This window comes from Parus major, chromosome 1A, assembly GCF_001522545.3.
Source record: "Parus major isolate Abel chromosome 1A, Parus_major1.1, whole genome shotgun sequence".
Classification (NCBI taxonomy): Eukaryota; Metazoa; Chordata; class Aves; order Passeriformes; family Paridae; genus Parus; species Parus major.
In genome coordinates this window covers 56,195,209-56,207,791 of record NC_031773.1, presented here as the reverse complement: position 1 = coordinate 56,207,791, position 12,583 = coordinate 56,195,209, and the positions used below count along the sequence as shown (strand labels likewise).

The following is a 12,583-nucleotide window of genomic DNA, read 5'->3' as shown; positions in this document are numbered from 1 at the left end:
TTACCTTAAAAAGTGAACTTTTGTAAAGCACTGAAATTCGTCCATAGAAGAGACTGAATGAATCTGCTCTGTTGTGGCAGTTCTTATGTTTTAAGTAGATAGATGCTGTCAGAAACTTATTTTTAATGTATCATTTCCAAGATCTGTCAGTATGATCTTGAAAGAAAGGTGAATTCATTTTTCTCTTTTGGATAAGCTTTCCTCTTTCCAATTGTTCTAAACACTGTAAGACTTAATTAATTTTTCATGTTTATTTCTTCTCTAGGAGACAGGTAATTCATTAATCATTCATTGTCACTGCAAACACTGCCTAAAGGACTGATTTTTTTTTTTTTACTCAAATATTTTGTATGGGGGGAAGTAGATTTCCTTTTCTGTTTATGGAATCATGTTAAAATCTGTGTGTAGGATGAAGTGGGCTGTATTCTAGAAGATCTATCTGAAATTTGTCACGGGATTATGTAGACTTGTTGGACTGTTTTTTCTTATTATTCCTTTCTCTGCAGAGACATGAAGCATAAGAAATGGTTCACTGGGTTCATAAATAATTGATATAGGAACTGGGGTATTTATAATTTACAGGTCTGTCTTCCCAGCTGAATCAAGCTGGTGGCATGGCAGAAGTGTAACCAGTTGCTCTGCAGGAGTGCCAGGCTTGGGCAGGACCCAAGCCTGCTCTGCCTGTGTTCTTCCCTGGGTGACTGGAGGCAGGAACACCTTTCCTAGGAAAACCAGCTGTGCTCCAAGTGAGCTGTCTGGCATCCTCTCACTTGTTGCTGGATGATTAATAGGGGTGAGAGGAGGAAGTCATGACTTCATCAAAAGCCAAGTGTGTTTTCTAGGTGAAGGATCTTGGAGAAGATTCATATTTAAATTTGTGTTTATATGAAACAATTATAAATAATAAACATGAACAAAAATAATGTTTTAGTTGACCCCAATCTTTATTTACATCCTCATGAGGCAAACAACATTTAGGATTTAATTCTGTGGATTGATGTGTTTGTGGAAGGCATTCTTAATTAGATTCCTTAGGAGGTAATGGACTTCATTCATCTGAGCATTCAATTCTTTTTGTTGACTATGTAATACACCATTTAAAAAAATAATTGGCAAGAGGTAAGTAATTTAAATATTTTAGGTTGAATTAAAGTACAGCAGTCTCCCCAAATTTATTTATAAATTGCTGCTTTATGTGGAAAGCTTTTCTTCCTCTCCTCGTGGTTGAGCAAATTGTTTTACACAGTATTCAGAGACATCTATTTCTATTAATACTGTTCTAATGTTTGTGTTCAGTGACATTCATCACCCTGTTATTTGCTTTTACATGGACATGCTTATGTGTTTAATCTTTCTGGTTCCTGGGTATACTGAGTATGTCTGAACAAAGACAAATTGATCTATTTGTATAATAATATGGATTATGATGCAGTGTCTATGAGGACTGCAGTATTGTTGATAGTGGAAATATTTTGCTCAGCTGTATTAAACAGAATTCTGTGAATGAATGAGTTAATTAGTTTGATGGATGGTGACAATATATCCTGGTGTCAATTGCTAGTCTGATAGCACAATAAGTGAATATTCAAATAGTGAGTTTTAGAATCAAATTTATTTTGAATAGGTAATAAAATTTAGTGACAAAATGTGTCAGCCAATGATTATTCTGAGAACAAAGGGTGTTTGCAAAGAAATGATGAACAAAACCATGCAGCTTCAGTTATTGAATGAATGTCTCTTTTGTGTATATGTCAATACACACACATTTTTAGGAATGTGTATATATGTTTATATATATATTATACATATATTACTATGAATATGCTACTTGTGACTGGACCTCACTAAGTGTATAAATCTCTACCCCACAGAAAGGAACTCCTGGCATTGTTATTTCTGATAATAGTTTATTTCCTGTGGAAAGCTACTGTTTCCAAGGTTACACTTTTTCCACTAAGATAACTAAACTTTTTAAATGGACAAGAGGCCAAGTTCTGTTTCTCCCCAGTTGTATGTTTTAGCACACAACCTGTTTATGTAGTGGTTTTAGCCTATCTTTATAAAAATGGTGTGAGAGGAGGGTGGAACAGAATATCAAATTCTGGTACTTGGCCTCCTACACTAGACCTGCTCCTATTTCTCCTCAGAAAATACGTCACATTTTAGATGGCGTGCTTGTTGCTCCTGCAGAAGCAAAGTCAGAGATATACAATGTGCCTATAATCAAAAATTATAGTTTTTTGCAAAAGCATGATAAGTGTCCTCTTAAACATTTTCTAATTAAAAGAGAAGTTTGGAGAATGTGTGTGTGGTTCCTGGAAGAAAAAAATATATTCTAGATTTGCACTTCATTTTAGATATTCTTCCTTCAGCTCCGAGCAAAGAAAAAAGATCTTGTTCACTTCTTTTCAGGTGAAAGGATAAATTTGACTCAGAAGGTGATACTGCACATGCAATAGGTTGCCATCAGCTTCAAGCTAAGAAATAACATTTGTTTTTCTTCCTTACATGGCATTAGGTAGTGAGTCAGCATATCTACAGAAGTCAGTGTTGTCTTTCTCTCCCCTTGGTGTCCAAACACCATCCTGTTCTCACAGGTAGGTTGGAAGAGAGACAATTAGCCAAGGTGTGGCAGATGTTGGTGTGAGGTCATCCTGTTTCCTTGTCTTTCCTCTCCTTCTTTCATGAAATATCCAGATTATTCATTGTGATAATGAGTTTGAAATGAGACCCATTGTGACAGGACATGTCTACCATTGATTAATTGATGACATTAGTGAAGAAAATTCACATTTGAACCAACGTTTAGAGATGAGGCAATGCAGGTAACATTTGTGAGATGTGCCTTGGCCTTCATGAGCAGTGCAAATGCTATAAGTCAAATAGTTTGAAACTAAGACAAAGAAGCAAACCTATTACATAGGTAAATAATATAGTATATTTATAATAGTATGCAGCATTATGATTTTCAAAAGGCAGTATGTATTAGTCAATATTACTGTAGATAGAGTCCTGTTACCAGCAAGATTAATACAGAAAATATAGTCAGTCTTTTGGTAAAAGCACAGAATGAATAATCTACTTCTAACTGACCTGGGGCCAAGTTCCTATTGGACAGACATTTGCTATGTGTATTATAATACACTGATTGTCTATCTTGCTTTAAAAGTGGAAGATGCAATTGTGGCTAAAGTAATTTGCATAGCATCCAGCTAAACTTAACAAATCAAATAATAGGTTACATTAAGGTAAAAACTAGTGTGACGTGAAAAAGAAAACTTTTCTGGACAAATTTCTATCAATACAGGACCACTTAAATTTCTAGATACTGACCTACTGAGTCTTTCAAAATTATCAATAGTTGAGGTATCTAAATCAGACTGAAATCTGTAAAAGTGAGCTTGACATACTGCTACTTGCTTTTAAAAGTCCTTCTGGGTTCTCAGTATTGGACTCACCACTTTAGAAATCCAGTTCTTAGCCACATTTTTGTTGACTGTTTCTCAGGCCTGAGATGCTGGATCAAGATCCTTCAGTAATGTGGTGTGGATGCTCTCATGGGCAGAGGTTGTCCTGAGATACTTCCCAAGAAGCATCTTTCCGTGTCTTGAAATTCAAGTTGGCAGATCTATCTACTGGCTGTGGTAGGGCTCTAAGAATGTACACAGAGTTGAACTGGAGGAGGGCAGGATAGCTACATCGGGGTGTAAGAACTCGGAAAAAAATCTTTACAGTTTCAGGTCACACAATCAACAAATTGGATTCTTGATCTTGCTTATTATTTAAGGTGTAATGTCTATGCTGTTGTGCAGTAGAAAGTCATAATTTTAAATGCAGGAATAAGCCTGTGAGGATTTGTCCCACTTTTGAAGAGGCTGGTTTGTTTTCTTCTTTCAGAGAAGATTGAAATCCCTTCATATCCTGTTTTCCTTTGCTCTTCCAGGGAATGCTTTGTCTAAGAAGCTTTCTTCTTTTCTTACAGTCCTCATTCCATCCCAGATCGCCTGCGGATCAGAGTGAACAGGATTAACTTACAAGAATACGAGGGGCTACATTACGACAAGGAAAAACTCCGGGAAGCTTGTAAGTTGGAAGAAGCCAGATAGTAACTGCTTTTGGTAGACCATTCCATACAAATCTTACATTGACCAAAACAACCCCTTACCCCAAAAATAACAAAAGAACCCCAAACACAGAGTCAAGCATACATTTTTGGATGAGTAATGTAGAGAGTATGCTCATCTATATGTGCGTATGTATAAAGGTGCTCTCTCTATATAACTAGCCTCTGTAAAGATCATGTATAGGGATTGCACCTGCTTTCTTATTTAACTATGTTTCTGCCCCATGATTATATTTACTGTAAAATAAGTGTTTTTCACACAGGGTATTTTTATTCATGTCTTTCTGTTGGTTCTGCTGGGTGTCTAGCATATGGAACTGTACCAGATTTTATGATTAGCACCAGATTTCAAACTGAGTGGGAGACCATGATATATTTGATATTGAGAATGTGCACTGACCTGGAACACGGTTCTTGCACAGGTACATTTATCTTGGGGACCAAATCTGGGTTCCCCACATCCTTATTCTTTACCAGCCTTCAGTTTTCCGTTTCAGAGAATAATCACTGTTTTGTTTCCCCATGTAATGGTTTAATTGCCATGTTTAGGGGTAAGTCAAAAGCAGACAGTGGTTGCTTTGGCAACATTGATGATGACAATCTGCACTTAAAAATGGAATTCCTTTCCTTGGTGACACAGAGAGTCATTAATCAATGAGGGACAGGGCTGCTTGTGATAACAATTTAATAGCCTTGTTATGCATCTGGCTCATTATTCATATTAAATTACAAGCATGACTGTTGCGCAACAGAGCTTCAGTCCCCTCTGCAATACAAAGTGCTCTGGTAATTACAGGATGACAATCCTTTCAATTGGTTTGCTTATCTTATTGTTGGAAGATAGTGAAACTGTTTCCATTTCACACTTCCAGACCCATCCCTCCTCAATCTACTGTCTCTCCTTACAACAAAAGAATTGAAATGGCTTAAATTTAATATAGGTCTTGACAGCCTTAAGTGAAGTTAGTGGACTGTGGTCATATTTAAAGCAATCAAAGCCTTCTTCATTGGGCTGAGAAGAATTTTAACAGGATCAGGGCTGTTCCCCATTGGAGGAGAACTTGCTTCAAGTTTAAATTGAGTTTGACATTGAGTAGATTTCAGGCCACATTGAACACAGCTCCCCAACACTGTCAAAAACAACTTGATTCATCTGAGGGTTTCCCATCTGAGAACTATCCGCATCCATCCTTACTATGCATGTAAATTTTCTGTGTCTGTAGTCAGCATGTATTTTGTACTTAGTATTTTGTACTTTACATGTTCTGACACAAAATATACAACTTCTTACACTATTGTTACTGCAGTGGTAACCGTGTATTTATGTCATTTGTCACCTGCCAAAATTCATAATATTAACATCATAAGAAAATGCCAGCAGCTGATCTAACATCTTCATTTTGGATTTCATATGGATTTGATCACTTACTAGGAATGTGCTTAAGAGTTTATCATTTAAAAAACAGATATTTATTCATCAAGGGTTAAAATGATTGCTTTTGGACAGTGGTGGGTCATTTGTAATAAAACCCTTTTGTCTTTTTGAAGTTAATGCATGTCTACCTTGCTAATATAACATAGTTGGACTGGACTGTTCTCCCTAGATATTTTTCATTGAGTTGTTTTTCCTACCAGCTGTCTTTTAATTGTCCCAGAAATGCTTGTGCATTACTGTTGTTACTTACTGTAAACACAAGAAATACAAGAAAAATACAAGAAAAATATCCCTACTATCCTAAAAGAAACCAGGAAAGACACTTCACCTTAGCTTTTGCAGTAAGAATGTCCTGTGAGACGGCATGTAACTTGCACTATACACTGGTGGTCATAAGCCTACTTCTCTGGTTATATAACTTCAAATGCCTCTTTTACTGGGGAGCTGTTACTGAAGAGGTGCTGGTGTCCTTCTGCAGGACTGTAGCTTTTGTGTGTATGGGTGTCTCATTAGATGCTTGCAGGAGATCATGTTTATGTACTTGTTCAGGCTTTGGCAGAATACCTACAACTGAATATAGAACACTGTATTTAATATCCATCCACAAGGATTAAAAACATTTCAACCTCCCTAAATAACTTGAGAACAAAGCAGAATCTCACAGCAATCTGGACAGGAAAAGGAAGCCCATTAATAAGGAGTTATCCCTGAAGGAAAAATAGCGAAGAACCTATTATGGTTTTTGCCTGTTACGTGTCTCCATAATATGGTTTTGAAAGCTCTGACCTCAGTGTAATAATCTGGATCATTTTAGCTCACAGTAAATACATTAATCCCCTTGTTTGCTTGAAATACTCATTTGAATCTATCAACCCTATTTTGCCTAAGATTGCACTTCCCAACATAGAGGAGCTCATGATACAAACTGTTCCATGAAGATTAATCTTCACTCTGCTGGAGGTAGACACCTCATTTTGAAAGCCTCCAGAACAATTAAAGCATGTCATTTTGTCCTTTGAAGGGCATGACTGTCCTTAGCTCATACTCCTTCTGTTGTTTTCTACTTTTCTTGTCAATGCAGCTGGCATTTTACCAAGATGCTGTTTCTGAATTGTCCTTTTCTTCCCTCCCCTTGCTCCTTCTTTTCTTCTGTCAGCATCTCAGCATTGTGTGGGGGATGATTAATGATGGTACAGAGGATGCTTATTGATCCTTCAGTGAAGAGGATGAATGCTTTCATGCAGCATTTTAAGAAAGGGATATATGTTGGCATTTTAGTTATGTTGTAATGTTCTTCACTGCAAATGTAGTTGTCTCTTCAAACACCTCCTTATTCATGTCCTAAGCACTTGTCACTTTAGTCACAAACATCACCATCCCTGGCCAGTATGAAAGTTCTACATTGCAATGACCATAACTAAGATTATCTTACCCAAGAAATGAGCTGGACTTTTGTTTCTAGGTGGACAGAATTTGACTCTGCCTCTGTTGCCCGCTTACCTTGTGTGCACTCTCTCTGGCTTCCTGTTATAGCAGGAAAGTGTGATCCAAAGCAGCACTGTGGGTGAACAATTGAGTTATTTTTAAGACAGCAAAATCTTTCTGTGTGACAGCCTATTTTCTCCTTTCCAATATAACTAAGAATTTCCTGACAATGGGGGCATATGCAGAAACTAATTATGTTTTTTTTTCAAAAAGGAAGGCAACAAACCAACCAAACAAGCTAGCTAGTGACCTAGTGATCTTCAGTGCTTCTTAGCTCTTCCTAGCAATATTTCAGAATTGCACAATAAAAATGTATCAGTGAAATACCCACCATAAACAGTAAGAGTTGGAGGATTTTTAATAGGGAATGTCAGCCCATACTGCTCTTAACTTGTTGTATGTACCCTAGTCATGGAGAGTAAACTTAGCTTCCTCAGTACCACTAAGATTAAGGAGGAATAATACCCGATTGTAGTAATGACAGTATCAGAAATAACTCTCAGCCTGAGATATTATCAGTTCTGAGTTTCCCACACTTTCTTTTACACAGAGGCAGCTGCTCCTTATGTCCTCTAGAGTAAAATAGCACACTAGGCTCAGAAGAAATTTTAAGAGAAAATTTAGTTCCATATGTATAATGATTGGACATTAGGTCTGTAACCTAACAATCCTTTTCTGTGCATGCTCCTTGCTCTGTGTGTGTGTGTGTGATGTTGTAACAATGATGGGATCTTAACTTTGAATTCTTGTCTCTCTGATTATCTGTAGCTAAATGTCTATAATGTGTGTGCCTCTAATATCTGTGGGTTATCTTAGGGTTTTGGGGTTGTCCTAGGAGTTCTTATCAGATAATGGGGGTACAGAGAGTGACAAGCTAGCGAATCATTGTGATGTGTACATGTACACTGGTACTGTAGTTTCCTCATACCAGAAATGCATTTAGAATCCTTGCTCTGTCAAAGGCATTCTGACTCTTTACAACTTAGGGATATCACAGGTCAAGCTAATTTGGAGATTAGCTCATGTAATTTTGAGCAACTAGCTAAGTAAGAAAGAGTCAGCACTTAGGACTTTGTATTGATATCCTGAATATGTAATATGAAAGTCAGCAGGGAGCAGAAGACTTCCTGATGAGCCATGAAGGAAGTGTGCTTATATTGGGAAGCAATTCTGAGCTGGATGGATTTAGACAAGGCAGGTTGTGCAGCTAAAAACTTTCTCTTTCATCCTATAAAGGATGCACCAATGGGCATTTATTTGTCAGGAGTTCTCTTTGGGCACATGGTAGAAGTTCCATAAAAGACAACTTCACTCTGCTTAGAAGTCAATACCTTGCTCTAACAACCTTGTTTTGTCAATATGTGTTGTGTACACATTAGCTAATTCTGGCATTACTACATCTCAGTGATTTCATAAGACCTGAAACTGAGAGGGGTTGAATGAATTGTTTAAAGCCTCCCAGCAAAGTGAAAGCAAGAGGATTAAAAGTCAGTAGTGTGTTAAATATTGGAAATAGTTATTGCCTGAGGATGGGGGAAGGAGTAAACCCAAGCCATTGAAATTTCATCTCATGGAGTTATAGAATGATTTGAGTGGGAAGGCATCTTTAAAAACTACCTAGTCCCAACCCACTGTCATGGGCAGGGATCACTTTCACTAGAGTAGGCTGCTCAAAGTCCCTGGCCTTGAACTCTCCTAGGGATGGGACATCTACCACTTCTCTGGGCAACCCATTCCAGTGTCCTGCCACTCTCATTGTAGATAATTTCCTCCTAATATCTAATCTAAATCTACATTGTCTTGACATCTCATAGGGCATATTCAGTACAATCCTCTGCCTTTTGAGCTAATGGGAAATCATCATGCATTAAGTTTGTCATCTTTAAACTAGAAGAGATGTACAGTATTTCAAATAGGTACAAATTGATATTTACCTTAGAGAAGTAGGGAGAAGCAAGAATATTAAGATCCTTTTCATACTTTCCAGGAAATCACGCTGTAGTTTGTCTTTCCCATGCTTTTCTGTGATGTTCTTCTGTCCACATCCTACTTGTGTGCTTTGTTAGTGCTTTTCTGATTTGATTTCCTCTTACTTTTTCAGTCCTGTTGTCCCCTTGGATAACACATCCCACACACATCCTTCCTGCCTTAGTCTATCTCTGCAGACCTCACAGCTCAGGTTCCTGTTACTTTTCTTTTCCCTAAATACTTGTTTGTTGTTTATCCAGATCTCTGCTCTCAGCTCTTAGTCCCAATATCCATTCCCAGCCAGTTTCAATTCCCAGCTCTTCAAATATTTTTCCATAATCCATTTCTTTTTGTGTTGTGTTTGGCACAGGTTCTCTCTTCCTTTGACTTGGGCAGCTTCCCTTTTGGCAGGGTATTGGAGAAATCACTGAAAGACTGGAGGGGATGACTGCCTTTTCAGACATGCTCTGGTTTAATCTGATGACCTCCACTGTATTTTGCCTCCTTATTTGTGAGGATTTTGAACGTGGGCTAAAAACCTAGTAACCAATGGACCTAGGAAGAATTGGGTTTTCTCAGTTTAATAAGCAGAAGGGATCTGAAGAGACACATGGCTTCGATTTGTGTGGCAAAAAAATCCTTTTGTACAAACTCAGTACAAACTGGTTTTATTAAAACCATACTAGTGAAAGCCAAATCTCTTAATATAAGTGTCTGAATATCTTATAATTCTCTACCATAAATTTACTTGGTCCTTCATATTCTTAATATAAGTGGAGCCCCTCAGGAAAATGGCATTCTTATGACATATTCAGCAATGAGGATCCTTTATTTGTTACATTAAACATTTACAGTCCAATGTCTAATCTCCCCAGTCCCCTGAGGTATGTCAGAATCAGAATGACTTTTCCTGGCATTCACATCTACTGTAATGTTCTGTCTCAAGGCTGTTTTGTTTGGGATTTAAGTGGGTTAATCATGGTATTAAGATCACAAATTGAATCCTTTCTTTAACAGTAAACAGGAAAGTTAATTGAATTTTATAATATATATAAGTGTATTTGGGCTTCCTTCATTTGTGTCCTCAATACTATTAAAGAGTTCACTAGCTCTAGGTATTCAGCATAATGGGCACTTAATAGGTGGAAGATTTGTTTGTTGTTTATAAATTCCATAGCTAATTTCATGAGGACTTAGGAAATCACTCCTAATCTTGCAGTTAATTAGAACACCAGGCTGGCCATACTGCTGTATCTGCCCAACCCTCTTCCTACTGCTCCTTGATTTTGGTTAGTGTTGCTAGGAACAAAAAACCTTTCTGTGGCACTGGTTCAGATTATGAAGCAACTGTCTGCCTGTCTCATTTCCTGGGGTTTTTGCACTGCTGCTCATCACAGCTGCCTGGACAAAATCCTTTTTCATCATTTGGGGAGCACAAAGGGAACTGGGAGATGGATGCAAGTGGCCAGAAGAGCAGGCGCCTCAGGAGAAAAATATCTGGCACTTGAGTGCTGTGGCTTGGCTCATGATCTGAGACTGTCCTTTATTTTTGGCAGATTCACATGTGTGGGTTTATCCACATATTCACAGAAGTGGACAGTGTGTGGGTACATGGAAAGTTGTTTTGTAGTGCCCATGCTCTTAATGTGTTTGCACTCCTACCTCTCTTCTGGCATATCCTGTAATCCCTGTGCCCAGTTCTGTACTGCCCACATCCTCATCCACACAGCAAATGCAGAGGCTCCTGTAGTCCTGGATCTAAGTGCCCACAATGTTACTGTCTGCTTTGCACGTTGACTTGGCCTTCAACTGATTTATCATAAATTAACTCATTTTGCCTCTATTGCATGGTATTGCGCTATTTGTAGAACGAGAAGCAACCCCAGAGTTTCTATCCCATTATCAATCACTAAGCATTTGCTTTTGTTTTAGAACAGCAACTATTGTGAAGCACTTTGCAAGTCTTGACTGTGTGGTGCATTTTGATTGCTTATTGTGGTTTATGATAAAAATGAGGGCTTGAACATTTTCCTTGCTGGAAGCCAAATGGCTCTTGCAAAAGGAGCCAACCAAGCAACAAACAAACAACAAAAACTGGAAAGCAACATATTAGCATACTCTGTAGTGTTATCCAGTAATGACTTCAAAGGTTTTTCAAAGGCCATAAACCGCATGTAATGGAACCACTTGAGACCCACCTCAGACATTACCTCTTAGCTAGTCATTGATCCCAAAAGCCATACATCATGCTAATTCACAATTTCCAAACAGTTAAGGGAGCACCTTTCTTTTTAAGGACAAAGTCACACAGCCCAGATTTTCAGATCTGTTCTTTGACCACTAAGAACCAGTATGACATTAATTAAAGCCGTGAACCACTACTTCTTCAATAATTATGTGAGACTCACAAAGTATCACCACTAAGATATCTATTGCTTGCTAGTTTTTTCTTTTTAGACATTTTGGTAGATTTTTTTAGAATTATGAATGTTTTAAGGTCCTCCTCTTTTGGTCTTTCAGGAATGATGATAGTTAAAGATTCCAATTCTGTTATCTGTTTTTTGTCCGGTCAAAGCTTTAGTCCCCATTAAGCACAGAAGAGAGACAAAATCTGTGGTGACAATCTGTAAGCCAGTGCTGTAACTCCCTAGTGCTCTGTAGCTGTTGGAGGTGTAGCTGTGTCTGCTACAATTCAGTTTTTAGTGCTATAAATGAATTTAACAAACACTTCTTTCAGTAAGGGCTGCAAAGGGATCTGCTCAATTGAAACTAGATAGCCATTAAGAACTCTCTGCAAAGAGCTTAAGGGGCTCCTGCCAAAGCAGGATAAACAATAATAAACACTAAGCAAAGAGAATCAGTCAGTAACCCAGAGCACTGGAGTGCATGAAGCAAGCCCTGCTTCTGACCCTCCTTCCACACGCTGGTCTCTCAGTCTCTGTTCTGTAGTGAAAGAATCTGGGAGGTCTTCACGAGCTCTGTTTCCACCTGGCCCTTCTGAAAATGTGTAGGGGGATTGTCATCACTATTGGATGTCAGTGTTGCTTCAGGAGATGTGTGACCTCTTCCTTCCCACCTAACCCTTTTTATGTTCCTGTTCTCACTCCAGCATTTTTTCCCTGACTCCTGTTTTCCTGGGTCCACAGCTCTTCTGCTGTTCAATTTGCTTCCCAAACATAGTTCTGGCAGCACTGTTTAGCCCTGTGCTGGCCTCTGAAGTCCACAGTGGCCTTGACTACAAAAGGCGCTCCCCAGCTCTTTTCCCTGGAAACCACTGAGCTCCTTTTGTGCTTCAAGCCTCAGTGGACCAGAAAAATAGGAGGTCTCTTCCCCAATATCTTTTAGCATTGTCTTGTTCTCTTATCAGAATGAAATCTTGTCAGTATTTAAGTATCTCTCTTGCTTAATCAAATTCTTTTCAACAGCGGGAAGGGTTGGAGCACAGTTGTGTTTTCTGTTTATCTCAGAAACCTTGGTGATTTTATGTTGCTGCTCATTATTCAGTTATCAAAATTGTTTGAGTTGATAGTCTGTTCTGCTTCTGGAATATTTCATGTGAAGATTTAAATATC

The 12,583-nt window shown here is 38.3% G+C and overlaps 1 protein-coding gene across 7 annotated transcripts in view; it reads left to right on the top strand.

Annotated features, from left to right (window-relative positions):
* The window catches only part of DGKI (diacylglycerol kinase iota), a 201,550-nt gene that overhangs the window by 129,480 nt on the left and 59,487 nt on the right, over positions 1-12,583 (top strand). For all 7 annotated transcript variants that reach the window (XM_019006711.2, XM_019006712.2, XM_019006713.2 and 4 more), the window contains one exon: positions 3,983-4,083. In XM_019006711.2, the coding sequence (XP_018862256.1) occupies positions 3,983-4,083 (101 nt within the window). The remainder of the gene's footprint in view (positions 1-3,982; positions 4,084-12,583) is intronic.